Here is a 21,260-nt window from a genome sequence, read left to right on the forward strand (position 1 = left end):
AACTCAGAATGTAACGGATTTCCCCAATATAGTTCTTTGTGTTATTTCGCAAGCAGAGATGCATGCTAGACCGCGAAAGCTGTCTGTAGAGGCCCAATGCTAGACTTTTAGCATCCTGATGCGTTGTCCGTGGAGTTCCTTTCGTATTATGGCATACGAGAAAACCAAAGATGTTCCTTTTTCCAGTTGGTCTTCCTGTGCATGTCCTTCACATTCAGTCTGCATTACAATCTCGTCTTCTTACATGCAGAGCTCACTCCAAGATGAATATGTACGCAGGGAGCAGTCCACGCGGCACGTCCAACGAGCGCGTTCTACCGGCTTCGCGTTTACTGGACAGCCTGCAGCGCGTCCGCATCCTCTCAAGCCACCCTGACGCAGCATCCCTGTCATGAATACAATGACATAGCCAGAGCAAAGCGTTACATGCAGGTTTGTCACGTCGTTCTTCTACATGTCCGTATCATTTGCAAATTAGCAGTGGGCAGAAGGTGCTTGCTCACAAAACGTCTCGTCCCATCATGCGAGACGCTTCTCAGTCTACACGTCAGATAGCATTTCTTTCATTTATCCTCTTCACTGTTTCTGTCTCTGTACATTTCAACACATGCTCATCCTTCTACATCGTCTTACGCACTCGCCTCTGTGATTAGCCTTCCCTTGTGCATAAGCTGTTTCATATGTGGTATTGTTCCTGCTTGATGCCCGCGCTGCAAACATACGAAGGACGCCTATTGTTCGACCGCCGTCACACTGTGTACAACTCGCCACAAGCTAGACGCACCGTCATCATAGTGTCGCTCAGTCAGCTGCAAAACTGCAGTGAGTCTATCGAGGCAACTGCAGGTCGAAAAAACCTCTTTTGCCGCATACTCATTGATGAGGCCTGGAGCATACATAGATGCATGGCTACCAAGCAAGGGCGCATTCTTTATTCGTTTGAGGCCGCATTTCCAGGGCTCTTCACTGGTTCACTGGTCGTTGACAGCATCCTTGACCTCGCAGGGCATCTGTCCTTTCTCGAACATCCCCATTGGTCTGCCTCGCAGGACACGAACCAAGTGCTGAGGACTCCAGAGCGACAGTCGCGCTATGCGGCATTTAGGATGAAAAAGCATTCTTCGCATCCTAAAGCTGAGCCGTTCGCAGAAGACACGGATTGGCACAGCGATTGTGAATCAGTAGATGGGCCCCTTGCAGATCAAGTCAAGGCTAAGGTAGAAGAAGGATGGAAGTGTTCCCATTTCCCAGTAGGCCTGAGGTACAATGGGAACAGGCCGCGCAGCCTCGAGCGAAGAAGCAAGAGGCGAAGCAGCAAGGATGCAGCTCCCTTATTGTAGGAAGTTTCGCTCTTTTTGATGAGAAACCATTCGACACTTATTATCCCGACAACATGAACAAGCTATGCTGCTGAACGAGCGTGGCGTTCAGATTTTATATCGAGCCGCACTTAACCAAGGCCAGATTAGACGAAGACATTGCCATCCTAACTCGTCGAGTACAGGTCATCCTAGAGATCCTTGCCTTGTCACGCAACTTGTTCAGCACTACAAACACGCCCGACGGCAGCGAGCTCGCGGTCGCTGACGAGATCCCTGCCGCCACGATATAGACACAGGAGCTGCGGATGTCTGCAGATGACATGGTTGAGTACATGAAGCGGGAAGCTAAGTGCTCGAAGTACTTCGCTGGCGAACTCACCGCAGACAATCTTCAGAAGACGGAGAACCGACTGACGAAAGTAGATTTCGACATTCCCCGTGAACATCGCTGGCCATGACATGCAGCACCAATGTGCCAATGTCATTGTTGCAGAGCCAGGCTACAACTGGGCGACTGAACACCAAGGGACATCGCGGGTATACCGCATCGGCCAAGAGCTTGAAGTGGAGATCATTCGACTCTTCACAGAAGGGACATACCAAGAGCTCCATGAATACTTCATGCCTCGTAAGGCGAAGGCAATGTTCGCAGCGTTCAAAGAGCTACAAGTAGCCGGACAAGAGGCGGCGGAAGTGACATCATCATCGCAAGATGAGGGCGAGGTCGCCATGGCTGTATTTGGCATATTCCGTCGCAGAGTCCTTGATGCCAAAATGGTTGAGTCGTCCAAGGTTCAAGCGAAGGGAAAAGGGACGGGGAAGGCAGCTGCTTAAGAGTAAGGGGAGCAGCAATGTTCACAGAAGCATCTGGTGGAGGTGGTATGTGGCTGGTGTCCCGCAGTGGGTATTGGTATTGTACCAAGTCATTTCTTTCCGTCTAGCAACCGCTCATAAAGACGTAAATCCGTAACCTATCCCAACCAGTCATGCATCGTTCATCATAAAGCCTCTCTTGAGACAGTCATCTACAACTTCTGCATAGCCACGACATCGGTGGACTGGACATGGTCCTCGTCCTCCTCAATCTTGGCCTGCAGGTCGTCCAGCGAGACCTTGTCGTCTTCGATGACAACGTTCAGCTGTAGCTTCTTGATACCGAAACCGACAGCAATGAACTGCGCTCCACCCCAGACAAGACCGTCCTGCTCGATAGCGAGGACGTTTTTCTTGAGCTCTTCCATGTTCGTCTCGTCGTCTGGAGAACACGTTAGTATGATGAGAACAGAGCGGCAGTATTTGGTACATACCCCATGGCTTGACGTCGAGTGTGACAATGGACTTGGCAGCGGGCTTGACCTTTCCGGCCTTCTTCTGGTTGTACTCGGCCAGACGTTGCTGCTTGAGCTTCTCGGCCTCCTCGTCGACCTCCTCGTCGTCACTGCCGAACAGGTCGACCTCATCATCGTCCTCCTCCTCAGCCTTCTCAGGTGCCTTGGCGGGGTTGAGGGTGAGCTCAGATGAGTCAGGGCCGTATGCGGTGAACTCCTTGGTGGGGTCACCGGGCAGGGAGTCGAACTCGCCCTCGAAGGTGAGGAGGTGGTTGTACCAGCGCCATGCGTATGGGTACTTCTCTGGGGCGGGGATCTGCTTGATCTGCTGGAAGACTTTGACGTCTGCCTGCGATGGCGTGTAGCTGTTCTTGTGTTAATTGATGACTCCAAATAGGCAATCTCGAGAGTAACGACAAGGTGGGATAGATCAGAGTTGCGACAAGCGCTTGGGTTTGATATCAGATAGCGGGGTCTTAAGCCGCCTCATTAACACGGACCAAATGTTCTCATCATTGGAAACGGGAGGGGATGGTGCTGATGGAAACACGCAAAAGGGGACATGGTGGGGTAGCAACTTACCCAATGATGTAGCTGCGCGTCTTCACCCAGTTGTTCAGGAGCGTGAGACCAGCGTCGGATACAAGATCGGTGAAGCCCATGTTTGCGGTTGATTCGAGAATATGTGAGGAATCGTGCGAGGGGTTGTTGGGTTTATGGGACTGTGAGGAGTTTTTGAGGCAGGGCAGATTGCGCTCGGGAAAATATTGGCTAGTGGCGGGCACAGACGCGCCAAGAGCATTAGCTTCACGTGTTTTCGCATTTCCCTGCGTAACGCGTTCATGCATTCAACCTGTGACGTGCATAAAACTTAGTCAGTGACCTTTGGGCGCCGTGCCGCTCGATTGTTCAAGCTACTTCGTTCGGTTCTGGAGTCATTCGAGTGCTGTGTTGCGGCGCCTGTTGTGGATCTCCCGTAGAACAACCTCGAAGCATCGTGGAGCTTCGTCAGTGCAAGTGCCTGCGCGGCCTCCGAACATCAAAACCATCATGTCCCCGTCATCCTAAAGACACTGATCTCTTCCTGAACACACAATTCATATCACAATGCTGACCAGTAGAACACGACTTGCAGCAAGGCGCATAGTACCCTCACCACGCCAGCTCGTCCGGCCTCCACCGCTATGGCAGATCTCGCTTGCGCGGTCAAGTCAACCACAATGTCTCGTAAGATCAATCGTCGCAAGCAGGGCTTATGCCAATGGGCGGCCACATCCGCCTGGCGGAACCCATAGAATGAACATGAGTGGCGAGCCTGAGAAACCTGCATTGGAACAATATGGCGTAGACCTCACAGAACGAGCTCGAGACGGCAAGTTAGATCCCGTGATAGGCAGGGACGGAGAGATTCAGAGGACCATCCAGATCCTGTCGCGACGAACGAAAAACAATCCAGTCTTGATCGGCAACGCTGGTACCGGCAAGACTGCCATCCTCGAAGGTCTGGCGCAGCGCATTGTTCGTGGAGATGTACCCGAGTCCATAAAAGAGAAGCGTGTAATCTCCCTCGACCTTGGATCACTGATTGCGGGCGCAAAGTTCCGTGGTGACTTCGAGGAGCGTTTGAAAAAGGTGCTCAAGGAGGTAGAAGACGCAAAAAAGGGTGTGATACTTTTTGTCGATGAGTTACACACGCTTCTAGGTCTCGGCAAGGCTGAGGGAAGCATCGACGCGAGCAATCTGCTCAAACCTGCTCTTAGTAGAGGCGAGCTGGTAAGCTACAATCCTTCAAACACCACATTAAGCTGAGCCATGTACTAACTGAAGTCAGCAACTTGCAGGCGCAACAACGCTGAACGAATACCGCCAAATCGAAAAGGATGCCGCGCTCGCTCGACGATTCCAGCCGATCGTGGTCGGCGAGCCAACCGTACCCGATACCATCTCCATCCTACGGGGAATCAAAGAACGCTATGAAGTGCATCACGGTGTCAGGATAACGGACAACGCCCTTGTAGCCGCAGCTACCTACTCGAACCGCTACATAACCGACCGCTTCCTCCCTGATAAGGCTATCGATCTGGTGGACGAGGCTGCTAGCGCATTGCGACTTCAGCAGGAGAGCAAGCCTGATGCAATTCAAGAGCTTGATCGACAGATCATGACTATTCAGATCGAGCTCGAATCTCTTCGGAACGAAACCGATATTGCCAGCAAGGAGAGGCGGGAGCGTCTCGAACAAACCTTGAAGCAGAAACAAGACGAGGTCAAGGTTCTAACCGAAAAGTGGGAAAAGGAGCGATCAGAGCTTGACGAGATCAAGAACGCTCAAGAGAACCTCGAGAAAGCCAAGTTGGAGCTTGAGCAGGCTCGGAGGGAAGGCAATTTTGCCAAGGCTGGAGAGCTTCAGTACAGCAGGATCCCGGAGCTAGAGCAAAAGTTACCGAAAGACGAAGATGTTGCCGCTGGTGGAACTCGTCCTGACTCGCTCCTCCATGATTCTGTAACTGCAGACGATATTGCTTCGGTGGTCTCGCGAACTACGGGCATACCACTGTCGAAGCTCAACAGTGGAGAAGTCGAGAAGCTTGTTCACATGGAAGACTCGTTGCGACAGTTCGTAAAAGGCCAGGACGAAGCCCTCAAGTCGGTGGCGAATGCAATCCGTTTGCAACGAGCCGGTCTCTCCGGAGAACATCGCCCCATCGCCTCTTTCATGATGCTAGGACCTACCGGTGTGGGTAAGACCGAGGTGTGTAAGAGACTAGCGGAATACCTCTTCAGTACGCCGCAAGCTGTCATTCGCTTCGACATGAGCGAATTCAGCGAGAAGCACACCGTTTCCAGGCTCATCGGATCACCTGCGGGCTATGTAGGCTATGAGGACGCTGGTCAACTGACTGAGGCTGTGCGACGTAAGCCTTACGCAGTGCTTCTCTTTGACGAGTGGGAGAAGGCTCACAAAGACATCTCGACTCTACTCCTCCAGGTCCTTGACGAAGGTTTTCTCACGGATGCGCAGGGTCATAAGGTCGATTTCCGCAACACCATCATCGTGATGACTTCAAACCTTGGCGCAGACATCATCGTTGGGGATGATGTTCTCGACTCGGTAGACAAGGACTCGAGCGAGATTTCACCCGCCGTCCGGACTGCTGTCATGGATGTGGTTTCTGCGACTTACCCACCTGAATTCCTCAATCGCCTTGACGAGTTCATCATCTTCCGGAGACTGTCGCGCGAGGCATTGAGGGATATTGTTGACATCAGACTGAAGGAGCTGCAGCAGCGACTGGACGACCGGAGGATCGTTCTTGATTGTCCTGATGAAGCAAAGCAGTGGCTGTGCGACCGTGGCTATGACCCGAAGTTCGGTGCTCGGCCACTCAACCGCCTTATCGCACGGGAGATTGGTAACGGCTTAGCAGATAAGCTGATCCGTGGTGAGATTCGCAGTGGCGACGTCGCCAAGGTGACTATCAAAGAGGACGGCTCCGGCCTCAGCGTGAGCCCATCGTCGTAGAGAGAGAGGCGTTATTGAGAAAAGCGTAATGATTTACGACCTAATGAATGTTTAAATAAGCTTGTAAATTATACTGATTACTGTACAACATGTAGCCTGTAGCTTTGTAAGTTAGCTCTCCTCTAAAACGTCAGCATAATGTACATACTTCACTCATCGTTTGAACCAGAAGTCTTCCTCATTTCCTCTGCTTCTACATCATCAGCGCGTGTCTTTATGATTTAGTTCGCCTCGAAGTGGCAGGTACGCGTCCGACGTGCGCCTGTGATCGCTCCTTCCAGAACTCTCGCCGCAGCTATCCCACCTCGCTCCACCATTTCTACCCTCACCAACAGCCCTTCCACACCTGCCATGACGCGCAAGTCCGCCTTCAAGATCCCATCCCGACACGAAAGCCGTCGCAGCAATGCATCAACTCGCAGCACAAGCAGTCGACGCACCTCCGGCTCCTCAAGGTCTCACCACACCGCATCTACACCATCAGCAGGTCCCTCAAGACCGCGCACACAGAAGCAAAGACGCCCATTCATGGACGACAACGCATCTACGCGCGCGCCTTCGGAGAGTGTGACGACCCGCGAGAGCCTTCCTCTTGACTTGCAGGCTGATGATACGCTGAACGAGGTAATCATGTCAGTCGATCTCACGAACCGTGGAACGGTAGGTTGTTGCTACTATACTGCGAGGGACGAGAAGTTGTTCTTCATGGAGGATATCCAATGCGGGGATGTGGACGTCGTTGATGCCTTGAGAATGTACATCGACCCTACAGTCATCCTCGTCTCAACGAAAATCGACGACGCAGTCATCGAACGCTTTGATCGCGAAGGGAGAAGTGGAAGGTCCGTCAGTGGCGACAACGACCAGTTCCGCCTGCCCTTTCTCCTAGAGGTGCGGCCACCAAGCGAGTACTCGTACGATGCGGCAAGGAGCAAGCTTGTGAATCTACGTCTCGGTGAGGAGGATGGCACGCGAGTCCGCTTCAACATACCAGGCGAGCTTGGTGCCAACGAGCACGACGAGGAAAATATTGCTGGTAAACAAGGGCAGCTTCTTCGACTTGCCGGTTGGGTCGACGTCGACAGCCAAGCAACAGTAAGCCCACTGTCGCAAGCATGCGCAAGACCAACTAACGTTTGCTTAGGTTGGCTGTGCTGGTGCACTCATCTCATATCTACAGCGGAGGCGTGCAGCTGCATACCTACCTGGCGACGAAGCTGCGCACCTGATGTTCCGCGTGTCGACCTTGGAGATGTTCAGTCTGCGAGACACAATGTTCGTCAACGCGGACACTCTTCATTCGCTGCAAATTCTGGACGCAGAATCCCATCCGCATTCTCACAATCGAGGCCCAAGTAGCTCTGGAGCTAAAGAAGGTCTCTCTGTATATGGGCTGTTTCACCATCTGGCAGGAACACCTCAAGGACGCTTCTTGCTTCGCCAAAATTTCTTACGACCAAGTTTGAACCTCGACATTATCAACGAGAGATTAGAAACCATCAGCACACTTCTTCGGCCTGATAACGAAACGCCAATGCGAGATATTGTAAAGATCATGAAGAATGTCGGCAACATGCGTGTCATGATGATCAGCTTAAGAAAGGGCATCGGTGGTGCGGCGAAGCGCCAAGGAGGGTTCTCACGAAGCGTTTGGTCGACACTTCGTGGAGTACGTTCTTTTACTGTCTTGCTCGAACATTTCGCGTTCTCTGACCGAAATTTCAGTTCTCTTTCCATTGTCTGCAGATAAAGGATTCGCTACAAAGTCTTGGTGGTGGTGAGCTCTTGGCTATAAGAAACAAGGTATGCGCTCACCTGCAGCAAAGCATATACCATTTACTAACCAAGTTAGGTATTTGAGAAATTTGAGGGCTTCCATCTGGCTCAGGTCGGCCGAAAGATTAGCGAAACTGTGGATCTCGAAAAGTCCGCCGAGGAATCCCGAACCGTCATTCTCCCAGGAATCGATGAAGAGTTGGATCATCTCAAGAGGACTCTCGATGGCTTGGATGATTTACTCAACGAGGTAGCCGCGAAGCTGTCTGAGAAAATGCCTTCGGGTCTTCGCGCTTCTCTCAATGTGATATACTTCCCTCAGATTGGCTTCCTCGTCACTGTTCCCATCGACCCAGAAACTGGAGACGCTGTATATGCGGGCAGCCTTGACAACCTCTGGGAGCAAATGTTTACCACTGAGTTGCGTGCTTCTACGTTGAGGTTCGGCTATAAGTACTGATGGATGCCAGAGTCCAGGTCTATTTCAAGACGAGCGAGATGCGTGAGATGGACGATCACTTTGGCGACGTATACGGCATCATATCCGATCGGGAGATCGAGATTACCCACGAGTTGGCTCAATATGTTCTGCAGTACGAAGAGCTATTGACAATGTGCTCAGATGTTTGTGGAGAGCTGGACAGGTACGTGGGCAACCAGCATGGGATACGCAACGAACTCACGAAATACAGCCTATTGGCTCTGGCACAAGGCGCTAAGCTGTATAAACTTTGTCGCCCTCAGCTCACTCTGGACAACATTATCCGCATCAAAGGCGGCCGGTGAGTGTAAGCAACGAGTTAGCATTGCGAGATACTAACGGGAACCAGTCATATCCTTCAAGAGCTCACAGTATCCTCATTCGTACCAAATGGTACGCTTTTAGTGGGTGGATCAGGCAACAATAGCTCGACTGATGTCGGTTACGATCACGACGTGACAAGCTATGCACATTCCAGCAGTTCATCTATGCGCCATGTCTCTACTCCTGGCGAATGCCCCAGTATGCTAGTTCTTACTGGCCCCAACTACTCTGGAAAGAGTGTTTATCTGAAACAAGTGGCATTGGTAGTCTTCATGGCCCATGTTGGCAGTTTTGTGCCAGCGGAGGCCGCAAAGATTGGGCTGACAGACAAAATCCTCTCGAGAGTCACCACGCGGGAGACTGTCTCTCGAACACAGAGTGCATTCATGCTAGATTTACAGCAGATATCACTCGCCCCTGAGCCTAGCTACCCGAAGAAGTCTGCTCATCATTGATGAATTTGGCAAGGGTACGGAGTCCAGTGATGGAGCAGGGCTGGCTTGCGCAGTCATGGAGCATCTGCTGAGCTTGGGTTCTGAAAGGCCGAAAGTTATTGGAGCCACGCACTTTCACGGTAGAAGGTACATTCCGCGCACAGCAATGGTGTCTAACATGAAACAGAGATATTCGAGATGAACCTTCTCAAGCCAAGACCCACTCTCGCCTTTGGTTACATGGAAGTCCGCATCGACACTGAGGCTTCAGAAGCGAGCGATCAAATTACATATCTGTATAAGTGAGTCTGCAGAGTCGGTCGGTGTCTGATCAAGCTGACCGAATCAAGCTATCGCGATGGACGAAGCACTTCCAGTTTCGGCACATGGTGTGATCACCCGAAGTCCTTGCGTAAAGCTAGCACTAACATGAGACAGCTGTGCTGCTATGAACGGAGTCCCGCCTGAGATTGTTCAACGCGCGGAGAATTTCATATTGCTTAGCATGAGAGGTGAGGACCTTGTGGCCGCCTGTTGCCAGATGCCCGATGAAGAAGCTGCAGAGCTAGAGGAAGCAGTGAGTGGGCCTGAACTGCCGTCTAATGAATACTGAGATAGCGCAGGAAAAAATTGCAAGAGACTTCCTGGAGGCGGATGTTTACAGAGACCCAAAGGGTACTTTAGCAGACATTCTCACGATTTCTGCCACTGCAGACTGGCGGTCTTGAGACGGTATACCGCGCATGCACCCATGACTGGGAAGCCCTGCAGTATCTTCCGGGCTGATTTTGTCATACGCTTCGAAGCCATCAAAAGCCTGTTTCACCTCGAGGTGATAGTCGCGGGGTCGTCCCTCTTAGGATATGATATACGTTATCCATTGGCTCAGTGGACCTTGCTCAAGTATACGCACATTGGTAAGCAGATCGTCCAGCCACTGTGAATCGTCGGACAACGGATTCAGATAGGACCTTGTTGATCCCCGAGGTATAAGAGTCTCTCCAACTCCCTGTCATGATGTAGTCCAAGCATATACCTTTCCCAAACGGCTCGGATCGTCCAGTATCAGCTCGAACGAAGTCGCAAGAATAGAGAAATCCCATTGCGGAAAAGACGTGATACTCCCATAGTATACTCTTTCAAGCTAGGTTTTGATCGAGGATCGACTTGTTCTTTCGGTTTCACAAAGAACGGCGGGTTTACGGCTCTTGGAGGTCAGAGCCAACCTGTAACGGAAGGTGTTCCCGTGGGGTCTAGTTGAGTGATCTTCCGTCTTACTACCCGTTCCACAAGGTTGTCTTCATCCGTCGTCCGCCCGGTGGAGATATATGTAGTCCACTCCCGCTCGTGCTGCCATGCAGCTTAGTTTCTGGCTCTTTTTTTCGTCGCACATCAGAGTTTTCGACACTGCGAACGCTTTCCTTGCGAAAGGACTTTCTATCTGTCTCGACTGATATTTTCAGATCTTAAGCGACAACCTCTTCGCTGGTCTTTTTCAAATAAACCTGCTTTGCACTCATTGGTTGGAGCTCGATGGCTTAGTCCGACGTCAACTGTCCTCGGTCTCCGGGACTGCCACCAAAAAGTAGGGTCCAATAATCTTCCGTAGTGCTGATTAATCGATAGTTCTTGTCGTCAATACTTCGACCATTCGTCCCGCCTTGAGCAGCGGATCCTACACAGCAACACTAAAGGTGTCCTTCTCTTCCGATGGACGATGTCTTGTAACATCAACGCGTGTCTGTTAAATTTGACGCTCGATCAACACCGACAATCATTACATGCAGATCCAGGCGAACATCGCGACTCTAAACCTAGTCGCTGCACCGTATCCATGGCATTACTCAAGTGTAGAGTACACGGTGAATCGCAAAAGATTTTATGTTGTTCGGACAGCGAAATAAATCGGGCTTGCAGTGTGCAGTAATGGACGAATACACAAAAATTCGAGTGCGATGGCTAAGTTACAAGGCTCAGACCCCTGGTACGAATCCTTCCACATCCTTTTAATCGGCTGTTTCAGCCTCCCGTTGCGCTGTTGGCTCCTGCACAGCAAGCAATCCGCCACAAACTCGAACGTCGGCCACTGCACAGGCCGCACTGCATTGTGGCGCATCACTGCGACGGGAATATTCGAAGTTCTTTTCCAAAGCGGCGACATGCCTCCCAACGCTTTCTACGAGGACATGGAACAGACCATCTTTCGAGACAACCCATGCTTCACCCGCGCGAAGGACAAATCCTTCCCAGTAAGGCGATCCTCAAGTACGGCTCCGAAGTACTCGTAGGGAAGTACCGTCGGAAGGCGTTCGCTCACCATGGGCCTAGCATCAGCTTTTGGGGAAAGCCTTGAGCAGAGAGTGTAGAGTTGTTACGAGGCTTCGGCTTGCTTACAGCTGATAGGTACTTAAGACTTGTCCCACCACCCGCCTGCAGGCGGTAGCGTGGACACCTAGGTGTCTTCGGGGTCCGAAATGTCAACCGGCTCGAGATGATCAATAGGTACACCGACGTCATGGCACAATCAGCTTCAAGATCTACAGTACGGCCTAATGAGGAGACGTTGGCACCAGACGTTCGGTGAAGTCTACCGTCTCCTGGGTGTTAAGCAACGGGACTACCTGCGCACGTCCTTGCCGAACTTGACGCTACTAATCCGCTTGGTAGACTTCGACACTATGGTCTGTGCGATTGCGCGGTTAGAGCTTCCCTACTATCAATGCGACAGACACGTCCCGCGTATACGAGCATGCGTCATGCTGTACTCCGAATATCCTCATTGGGCCCACAGCATCAACTGTGTTGTTCCTACAATTGGCTTAGCCACGGCTCAATCATGAACCCGAACACTCAACCACGTGCCGGAGCGGTGTAGCGATACACACTGCACAGAGCAATCTTGACATCTGGTTCGATATCTGCGGGACTTTCCTGTACTGGTGTTGGGTGGGGACACAGCAGTGAGTATGCGCGCTGGGCACTGGAAGACGCACTGAAAGAATTCTTTCTATCGGTACCTGGATATATGGGCACGACACACCATTGGCTTGAATAGAGGTTGTTTTCAAGACTACAAAGTCGGCTGTCGTCACGCTCAACTCGCAGCACAGGACAACGCATTCTCGTCACATGTCTCATTAGTTCCGCCCTGGTGGAGGGGCATAATAGATAGCGCGCGAGCCGCTGATCTCATCACAACTAAATCCTTTGACATTGGACACGAAGATCGTTGTGCGTACGCCTGGCCGTGCTCTGCTGGTGGGGCTACGGATCCTCATCTCTGGTATCCTTGTCCAAACGTCCACGTTTTTCCCCCGTACTCACGCGTCGCACCCACCACATCGTGGACTTTCCAACACATATCTCCACTTGTTTGGCCCGACATTCCAGGCATCATGCATGCCATCCTCTCACGAGCTTCACTTCAAGCAACACGTGCATGCGCCAGGACGCTTCGAATGTCTTGTTCGATCAAACACGACTCGTAGCAGCTGGACTAGTACACGCGCGATTCTCCTGTACTGAGCGCTCACAGATATGCCACATGTGGCGCTTCTGGTTGCTCAGTCTGGTGCTCGAGACTATGTACAAGCAGCGGCGCAACTCTAATGCGAATGATGCGATACATCTCTCATGTGCAGAACCAATTCTGCGAGCCTATCACGAGTTTTTCAAAAGATGCGATGCTATGCTTACATGCAGTACATGCTTGTAAATACCAACAACATCGCCGTGTGCGGCACGACTTACTGAACTCAAGGAAGTATAGATCAAAGTAGATCAAAGCAAGAGTGTCAACCCAAGGACCCACGCCTCGAACATGCGGTGGCTAAATGTTCAAGGTCGAACACGACTGGGGTGGGCGGAGTTTCCCAACATGAGTCGTGAGGGGAGTTCTTCGCAAGCAAGAGAACCGAGATGAAAAGCATTCATTCTTGCGCTGCCGCAGCACCTTGCACCGAAGCCTGGAGGTGTTCATGTTGGAATGATTGCAGACTGCAGCGCTGTGTGCGTCGGTGGGCGCCTGATTGCCATGATCTTCATACACATCTGGGCAGTGCTCCCCAAGAGTGCTCGAAAGTTTCGAACAACCTGGCAAGGATCGGGAATCTTGCGCCAAGCTTTGCAAAGCCGCGGGGGCAGCCGTGCGGCGGGAGAGCTCTTGAATCAGGACAGACACCACACCACCTGCCGCTGCGCGAACACCCACCAGCTGCCCCTCATCCTCGATTCCAACATCACACCCTGCACATGAACGGGTCTTTACGTTCTAGCACGAGGGCGTTGAAGAATCCCTACACAGTACTACACGCTATGGATAGCATTGCTGGATGTACTGCGCAACTGTCAGCCTTGAGTAATGGAGGCTGAGCATGCCGGTACGATCACGATCACAACGAGGCTACGACTGTTACTATTTTGCGACATCGTTAACGTTTCAGCGATCTTGGAGGGGTCTGAATCCTACATCTTATCAGGCGCCCCGCTCTGAGCATCGTTCTGTGCAATACACTCTGCCTCCCTTGGTTGGCTCAGTCGGGCCGGGGCAGCATACCAGCAAATGACGTGGTCAGCATCGCCGCACGGTTTAGACAGGCTTAGAGACTGTACCACGCTGAGCCCTCATCAGAGTCAGTATCAACGATCGGGCTGTCTTTCACCGCACTTGTAGGCAGCATCCGTTCCTCGTTCGCAGACACATGGACGGTGTAAGATCGCCCCACGTGGCACCTAGTGTCCTGACATTAGGCTTTGGGAACACCAACACTGCCCCAACATGATACCTGCAAAGACGCAAACGATCGTTTCATACAGTCCGCCGCCATGATGTCAATAATCGCAGCCTCAGGCATGTTGATCTTGAGCGCCGACCTCAAGAGGCACTTTACAAGCGCCGTTTATTTTCGTGTTACCAAAGCTGGACTAGTCAGCACTAGTACCTGTAGCAGGCCATTGGAGCGCGATGGGATGCGAGTTAATCAATGTGGTTTGGTGCAGCTTGGGCTTGCAGACTGGCGTGCCTGTCATCGTCGGAAAGACGGCCGCAAAGGGACCGCTGGCGCTGGATACCAGACCACCGGTCCCCCCTGGTAGCAATCTACTCCACGCAGACAGCTATTTTTTGTCCTGCGCAGCCTCTTCGAACTCACTGAGCCCCGATCCCATCGGTACGGTCCGCTGAACACAAATGTTTCCAAACTTTCTACACCGATTACTGCGCCCTCGTGGCCTGCGGGAGAATCTACGGCGAGGCATTAGGTCGATTTACAAACATTCTAAGAATGTTATCGGACAATGCGGCCAAAGGCGTTAATTTGTCGATATCCACTGAGGCGGCTCGAGCTTAGTTCTTAGCAGGCATCAATGCACTCACCTCGACTACGCTAGTCTTGATGTAGAGTGTGGACTTGCCGTCAGCCTTCAGCCCCAGGCTAACCCAAGCGTGCCCGCTTTCTGCAACTATCCTTGCATCCTGGCCCTGGCTTCCCTCAAGCGTCAGCGTAATGCACACCCTGCCATCCACCTGCACCGGCGACTGAAGCCTGCGTGCTGCATGCCGAATCCTTCTCATCGATCTTTACTACATTTGGCTTGGATCAGCATGTGGCTGTTGGTCCCCCATTCACTTTCCTATATAACGTACTGCTCACCATCCGACGTTCAGCCTGCACCCTAAGAACGTCTCGTAAGACACACCATGTTCCAAGCTGTTCCTCAATCCTTTACTTCTCAGCAAGCATCATCACCGCCGATAGACAACATGCATTCGATTCCAGAAGCCACCACTCTCATGACTTCTCGACCAAATGGTCAGCCGAAGCCTCGCAAAATGAGGGCATCTTGCGACGCTTGCTCCCGCGCCAAGGTATGAATGACTGTGTCTTTGATGATGAGTAGCTGTGCTGATTCAAGTACAGGTCAAGTGCGACAAAGTGAGGCCTACATGCCACCGTTGTGGTAGTATGGGAATATGCTGCAACTACTCCCCATCAATGAGGTATGAATGACAATTCTAATGTGCCACGGTCTGAATCTAATGAAGCATAGATTAGGGAAGCCACGCAAGAACAGACACCCTGATGGAACAATTATGCGCGAGGTATCACCTGCCAGCAACTGTGGGCCGATGGCACCTCGACCTGACATGATCCCACGTACTACGGCCTATGCATCAGAGAGCTCTCCAGAGCCCACAGATCCTTTCTTCTTTGGACCTGCCACTCCAGAGTACCATTCCAACTACCAGGATGCTTTCATGGGAGGCGGTTTCGATGGAAGCCAATCTCCAGCATCCTACTCCGAGGCCGGATCACTCGTGAGCGGCTGGTCGAACGATGATCAATTAATGTTTGGCAGCCCACCAGACATCTACGCGCCAGTACCACAGTTCACTCCAGTTGCTCCCACGTTTCACGGGCATGTGCGCAGCACCAGCTTGCACAGTCAGCCAGAGATGTTTGCTCCAATGGATCCCCTGAGCTCACCACCGCTCGGTCAGACATTCTTTCCTATCACAGATTCGATGTTCCCTCAAGACAAGATGGTAAACTCACCGCCTCAAATGGTCCCTGCGCCTCTGCCCACTCCTCCTGTCTCAGCAACTATGCCAAACCACGACTGCACTCAGTTCGCATTCCAAACACTTAACAGCTTGTACTCTCCACCTAGCTCGCAACCATCGGCTAACGACTTCAACGGCACATCGGAAGGTCTTCCCACATTGGATGCTGTACTCTCTACCAATAAGTCTGCCGTCGACAAGCTTTATGTCCTGCTTGGCTGCCCTTGCTCAACCAACCCCCACTTCTCTACTACCATTGCCTTCACAATCACTAAGATTTTGTCCTGGTACCAAGCCATCGCCGGTGTACACGACCAGGATGATCCTGCGGGCAATACCTCCATGGAGGCCTTCATTCATACACCAATCTCGCTAGGTGACTTCCGACTTGAGGTTGAGGACGAAGAGACTTTCCGAACCCAACTTGTTCTTGGAGAGCTTCGCAAGGTTGAGAAGCTCATCGACAAGTTCTCTGAGCGGTACTGTAAGAGTGCCAATCCCACCGAAACAGGCATCGAGGGTGGCGTTTACAATGCCTTGGAGCAGTTGCTTCGCACTCGTGTGCGCGACACCTTCAAGATCACTATGCGCACAGCCCCCGAAGACGTCAAGCGCCAGGTCGCCTCGCGCTCGCAGAACCGTGCTCGGTTCAATACCTTGTAAATTTCTTGCTGTACTCTTAGCGCTTTTAATTTTCACTGCAGTGCCGTTATGCGATACCATTATTACCCCAGCGGATTATTTATCCATTGTTGATCTACTCAGCAATTCAGCCTTGCGCAACCAGCACTCCAGTATCTATCTGTACATATTTAATGAGGTCTTACTTCCGATGTCTCCACACACACGCAGCAAAAGGAACGAGGCAGTTAGTTAGGCGGCCTTTGTCTTTCGCCAAGCATAGCGATACCACGTTTATGCTTGTAGCACAATCAATACGAATGGAAATGTTACACCGCACAAGTTATCACCCTCGCCGCAATGTTTGTTTCACGGCCATGTACTTACGTAGTCTTTCCCCACGCCTTACATCCCCGGCTATCTACAAGATGCGACATCGTCGGCCCTTTGTTGTGGCCTCACATCATCGGCGATGCAGTCTTCCTACGAGTTTCTCGCACTTGCAGATGTGACGACAATCTCGGCAACTTGGATTGAATCCTTCGCGCATCTTTGAGACAGATGTGATAAATCAGCCTCCGAACCCTAGTTTCACTGATCCAACTTGCTTGATCAAAGCATCGAATGTGAACAAGGGATCTTTGTTGGCTCACCCGTCTGGCGAGGGAAAAGCCCCCAAAATACAGGGATGAGCCATGTTAGTGTCCAGCTTGAGGCAAAATACCTTACCCGGTATCTTGGTTAGCTTAGCATGAGGCATACTTGCGATCTGATTGATGAGGTTTTGGAAATATCGAGATGGGTAAGCGCCCCCAAGATTTGGGACAAAAAGGCGAATGCGCAAACTATTGGCTATGAGATTGGACGAATCCAAAATATCGACATGCCTCTCAACGGCGCTGTCAATCCTGCTGATAGGCCTTGTACCATTGCTAGCAGGCCGATTGTTGGAAATGTAGCTGCGACCCGGCTATTGCACCGGAGGTGCACCGCGGCGCGTAGACGGGCTGCTGGGTACGCAAGATCAACACCGGCACTAGATCGTCACTATCAGCAAATCTACATGAGCATCGCCCCATGATCCAACAGTGGATGCCCAAATCGCAAGCATTGATTCGCAATCTGGCTTCTGCCGCTAATTAGTCGTTTCCCTCATGCTCTCCGTCTCCGGAGAAGGGCAGACAAGCAATTGAGGGGCGGGAGGCTTTCCAGCCACAACAAAACGAACAGGGAACGGATCGTCTCACACCAGCGCTGCACTGAGATAGGCTAGATCGAGCGGTCGACATCGCTGGCGTGGAGCGGCGTGAGCTGCAACTAGATGGGGCCGTAAAACGTACATTAGTGGATGACATAAGGGCTGAGGGGAGCTGAGCGTCCTGGGGACACTTCTGACGAGAGATTGTTTTAACTGAGCAGCTTGATGTTGCGATTGGACTCGAGGATAATTGCACCTCTTGAACAAAGGAATGAGAGGCGTTGCGGATTTTGCCCGTCCCGGCCGCGCATAGACGACCAGTTCGTCCATCGAAACCAACCGCAGATCCATCACCTGACCGTTCTGTTTTGGAGCAGGTTTCTGTCCATCTTCATCGCAAAGAAGCCGTGGGTACCTGGTCTCGCACACATTTGTCTCCGCCTCAGGCATGCAGATCTGTTCAAGTCGCGCCGCTTGTGCCGAGCTCCCAAGCTTCGTCCTGCCCACACACACAATCTGCACCACGCGTTTTACGCCCTCTCATCATCACGATGAAAGTCTACTGCGCTAAACTGGGAACACCCAGCATCAAGCATTTCGTACCCGGACGCCCAAAACGGGAAGCTCAGCCAAAAATGGAAGCTGGGCTGTGCGCGCTTTGCCTGGCATAGCTAGATAGGGCGCCTTATGGGAGGACTCGCAGTCTGATTGGAGACGGTAGATTGAGCTGCACATGCGTGCGCGCGTGTAACGGGAGAGATCCAATGATCGAGGGCCGGGAGGCTTATGGCTTGCATTTTGCAAGCTTACACCCCTGACGTAACGAATCATTAACGGTGCTTTTGGCGCATGTGAGCGCAATCGAGTGGACGATGGAAAGAGGATCCGGTCAGTGCACAAGGCGCAGAGTACACTGCGGGTTATTTCCGTTGAGGCGTCCGTGTAGGTACCTATGGTATGCCTCTGGTACCCACCATTACGCCTCAGTAGTGGAGGACCCTTCTCTGACATGGCGTCCTCCACAGATGCTAGTCATAGCCTCGTCAGCCAGTGTGTGGAGACTTGAGGTTTACGGCGATTTCCGTTACTTTTTACAGTATCTTCAGGCCCCAAAGGCGCCCATAAGTTACCAGGTCCTCCGTTGAAGGCAGGGCTCACAAAAAGGGCAATATCTAGCGACTACAAGGGCTCCACCAAGAAGCACAAGGGTGTCGTACTTTCAGCCATGTGGTCCGCAGGGAACCACCTCACGAGGTCCCACCGCAGTGGTTTCTCCCTGTCCGTACTGAAACAACGACACCAGGCGGCCTCCTGTAATCAGTGCGGGTGGAGTGATCGGGGACAGAGCATCGGATATCCAGATGAAGTAATTCGGGGATCTCTGTCCGTTCTCAAACCGGGTAACTAGGTTTCCCAAGGGCCGAATGTGAAGATCATTGAGATTCAATGTCATTGCGCTTTGGTCACAAGCTCCCGAGCCGCGTGCTTGGGAAACCCAAAAGCAAAAGCAAAAAAGTATGTATGTTGTCGTGGCCACGAAAAACGTGCAGACACCGGTGGTCGAGGGACGTGTGTGGCTTGAGTTCTCGAGAGATCGTCGTTCAACCGTGCCTCGTGGGGTATCGACCGTGGCGCAACATACACATTCCCGAATCACGCAAGCACTGGTTCGGCTTCGATTTGGTCATTGTCATCCAGCAAATTGTCCATTTTAGGTGTGGCATTTGGGGACTATCGCAACTCGCAGCGTAGCCTCGGGGCCAACCATCGCGCCCACCACCTAGTAGCTTCCTTGCACAGATACGATACTCTGGACGGCTGCAAGAATTTCTAAAATTCCCAAGCAGGCACCGCAGCGGTAAAAGGAAACTGTCGTGCCCAGCGATGCTCCAGTATCGTGTCACTCCGTTAGTGCTTCCCCCAGATCACCCATGGACCGGTCAATGTGCATCACGCGAATCTTCTGACGATCCAAACAGAGTGCTGGAAACGATACGCAGTCGGTTGAACGAGTTACCGTGCTGATGGATGATGACGAAGTGCGCTTGTGCGCTGGCGGCTGATCATTATCTGACTTTCGTAAAATGTGCCATCTCGAGATGGTGTACCAAGAGCTTGGGATTCATGTCAAGTGGGGGGGGGTCGACTTATCTGACATGCGCTGCATCGGAGCATGGGAGAATAATGTTGCGAGGCAGCAGGTGGATGCTGGATATGTCGAGGTAAGCTGACACTATCCAATGAATGCCTGCCATGACCGCAAAGTCAATTTTCCCCACCCACTTTAGCAACTTCCTAAGCGCTGAGATATCGTAGTGCTCACCTGTGTTCTCAATCGAGCTGATGGTTGCATATGTCCTGCCTGATGCAGTACATTCCAACCCACCACTGCACGTCGCCTGGGTCATCACTATCACCATCTCACCCACGCTCCAAGCTCGCGACACGACGTAATACAATAATGGACCGAAGTCTGTGCTTTCACCTCAAGTCTGCATGCACTGCAGCACACCCCCGAAGCCGAAACACAACCTTCTAGCGCGATTCCAGAAGGTCAGCATCCCACGAGAGACATGCATAAGCGAAGCCAGGGCTTCAGCAGATCGTTTGGGTAATTGTGCAACGTTGTTGTTCTCGGTGCTTACTGGCCCCTTCTCGTATGTCGGACGGGTAAAACAACCAACGGCCCTCGCCACACACCTGCATCCAAACCTAACGGCAGAATCTTCACGGCAAGTAATTGGATCGAGTACGCCTTGCGGAACGTTCGAGCCATCCTTGTAACGAACCCGAGCGCGTGGCAAGTTACGCCCTGAGGCGAACCGCTCAAGACCCATATTGGATACTACATTCAACCCTGCAACGGCAACGTGAACGGCTTGGATGCTGTTCCGTGAGTCCAGTTGCACGGTCCGTCGCGTGTGCATCCGCTGCATATTTAATCTCGGACCATGTTGTTGGAAGTGAGCTATTGGCGAGGTCGTATTATATCGTATAGGTGGTATAGCTTCGCGTCCAAAGCGACTTGTAGTGACGTCGACGGCATATTGCACCTACCCTGTCTTAGAACCAGTGCATTGGCGCGTGGGTCTGAGGCGTGGTGGAAGGATGCTCGCTGCGCCGAACCCAGGTGGACGCCCGAAGAGTGGCGAGATGCAGCAGCAGAATGCTGAAACAGTCCGGCAGGTTGGTCTGGGTCGCTTCGAGGGAGTTTCCCGCTGCGGTCCGGAAGTTGATGCTGCATGGTGAGTGCCCCTGTGTACAACGTCGCCGAAGTCTAGACTGGGTTGTGGGGATGAAGTCACGATGCATGCTCCTCGTCTCGTGGTGGTGGCAGGAGTACGGCGCAGTTACTTCGCCCCCAACAGCTCTTTGCAAGGCTTGTGGGTTTCTGGGTAGAGGTCAGGTATCGGCAACGGGTTCGTATGTCTCGACGAGCTCGCCGACTAAGGTTGTGCTACTTCCAAGAGACCCACTCCGTCAACAGCCATGATAGTGCCTGACAAAATAGTCTCTGTCGTTCGACCATGTCTGATCATGAGGTCACCCGAGCTCAACAACTTGGCCAGGTCAACTCGTAGGTAATCATGCATGATGTACACTACTCGTCTGTTCTGACATGTCATGCACGATTAGCAGACGAATCGCCTCACCGTAGTTCTCTCTAGCACAGTATACCAATGATACATAC

General features: G+C 52.1%; 9 protein-coding genes across 9 annotated transcripts; 6 read left to right on the plus strand and 3 right to left on the minus strand.

Moving 5' to 3' along the window:
* Positions 1-1,642: 1,642 nt before the first annotated feature.
* SNOG_07045 (hypothetical protein) lies at positions 1,643-2,156 on the plus strand (the record flags this gene model as incomplete). Its single annotated transcript, XM_001797348.1, has 2 exons — positions 1,643-1,760; positions 1,816-2,156. 2 exons carry the CDS (start codon positions 1,643-1,645, stop codon positions 2,154-2,156), a joined length of 459 nt encoding a protein of 152 aa, XP_001797400.1.
* Positions 2,157-2,206: 50 nt separating this feature from the next.
* On the minus strand, positions 2,207-3,369 carry SNOG_07046 (hypothetical protein). Its single transcript, XM_001797349.1, has 3 exons — positions 3,233-3,369; positions 2,630-3,015; positions 2,207-2,577 (listed from the first exon to the last, which is right to left on the minus strand). The coding sequence occupies exons 1-3, from the start codon at positions 3,310-3,312 to the stop codon at positions 2,348-2,350; spliced, it is 696 nt and encodes a 231-aa protein (XP_001797401.1). The 5' UTR covers positions 3,313-3,369; the 3' UTR covers positions 2,207-2,347.
* A 577-nt stretch (positions 3,370-3,946) lies between these two features.
* SNOG_07047 (hypothetical protein) lies at positions 3,947-6,344 on the plus strand (the record flags this gene model as incomplete). Its single annotated transcript, XM_001797350.1, has 2 exons — positions 3,947-4,423; positions 4,482-6,344. 2 exons carry the CDS (start codon positions 3,947-3,949, stop codon positions 6,171-6,173), a joined length of 2,169 nt encoding a protein of 722 aa, XP_001797402.1. The 3' UTR covers positions 6,174-6,344.
* A 582-nt stretch (positions 6,345-6,926) lies between these two features.
* SNOG_07048 (hypothetical protein) lies at positions 6,927-9,916 on the plus strand (the record flags this gene model as incomplete). Its single annotated transcript, XM_001797351.1, has 10 exons — positions 6,927-7,268; positions 7,318-7,857; positions 8,026-8,369; positions 8,420-8,593; positions 8,642-8,731; positions 8,780-9,132; positions 9,182-9,328; positions 9,376-9,490; positions 9,627-9,765; positions 9,812-9,916. The coding sequence occupies 10 exons, from the start codon at positions 6,927-6,929 to the stop codon at positions 9,914-9,916; spliced, it is 2,349 nt and encodes a 782-aa protein (XP_001797403.1).
* A 1,227-nt stretch (positions 9,917-11,143) lies between these two features.
* On the plus strand, positions 11,144-11,476 carry SNOG_07049 (hypothetical protein; the record flags this gene model as incomplete). Its single annotated transcript, XM_001797352.1, has 2 exons — positions 11,144-11,172; positions 11,242-11,476. 2 exons carry the CDS (start codon positions 11,144-11,146, stop codon positions 11,474-11,476), a joined length of 264 nt encoding a protein of 87 aa, XP_001797404.1.
* Positions 11,477-13,652: 2,176 nt separating this feature from the next.
* Positions 13,653-14,041, minus strand: SNOG_07050 (hypothetical protein; the record flags this gene model as incomplete). Its single annotated transcript, XM_001797353.1, has 2 exons — positions 13,653-13,810; positions 14,002-14,041. The coding sequence occupies 2 exons, from the start codon at positions 14,039-14,041 to the stop codon at positions 13,653-13,655; spliced, it is 198 nt and encodes a 65-aa protein (XP_001797405.1).
* Positions 14,042-15,279: 1,238 nt separating this feature from the next.
* On the plus strand, positions 15,280-16,413 carry SNOG_07051 (hypothetical protein; the record flags this gene model as incomplete). The annotated part of the gene is made up of 1 exon (XM_001797354.1): positions 15,280-16,413. The coding sequence occupies one exon, from the start codon at positions 15,280-15,282 to the stop codon at positions 16,411-16,413; it is 1,134 nt and encodes a 377-aa protein (XP_001797406.1).
* A 3,240-nt stretch (positions 16,414-19,653) lies between these two features.
* Positions 19,654-20,023, plus strand: SNOG_07052 (hypothetical protein; the record flags this gene model as incomplete). The annotated part of the gene is made up of 2 exons (XM_001797355.1): positions 19,654-19,791; positions 19,886-20,023. 2 exons carry the CDS (start codon positions 19,654-19,656, stop codon positions 20,021-20,023), a joined length of 276 nt encoding a protein of 91 aa, XP_001797407.1.
* A 397-nt stretch (positions 20,024-20,420) lies between these two features.
* On the minus strand, positions 20,421-20,813 carry SNOG_07053 (hypothetical protein; the record flags this gene model as incomplete). The annotated part of the gene is made up of 2 exons (XM_001797356.1): positions 20,421-20,455; positions 20,627-20,813. The coding sequence occupies 2 exons, from the start codon at positions 20,811-20,813 to the stop codon at positions 20,421-20,423; spliced, it is 222 nt and encodes a 73-aa protein (XP_001797408.1).
* Between the last annotated feature and the right edge of the window lie 447 nt (positions 20,814-21,260).

Source organism: Parastagonospora nodorum (genome assembly GCF_000146915.1).
Source record: "Parastagonospora nodorum SN15 chromosome Unknown scaffold_10, whole genome shotgun sequence".
Taxonomy (NCBI): Eukaryota; Fungi; Ascomycota; class Dothideomycetes; order Pleosporales; family Phaeosphaeriaceae; genus Parastagonospora; species Parastagonospora nodorum.

What these genes read in the sequence shown, in the direction of transcription:
- SNOG_07046 (XM_001797349.1), bottom strand. Translation starts at nt 3,312, where the DNA reads ATGGGCTTCACCGATCTTGTATCCGACGCTGGTCTCACGCTCCTGAAC. An exon ending in ACGCGCAGCTACATCATTGG is followed by an intron (nt 3,016 to 3,232) that starts GTAAGTTGCTAC and finishes ACACAAGAACAG; the next exon opens with CTACACGCCATCGCAGGCAG. An exon ending in ACTCGACGTCAAGCCATGGG is followed by an intron (nt 2,578 to 2,629) that starts GTATGTACCAAA and finishes CGTGTTCTCCAG; the next exon opens with ACGACGAGACGAACATGGAA.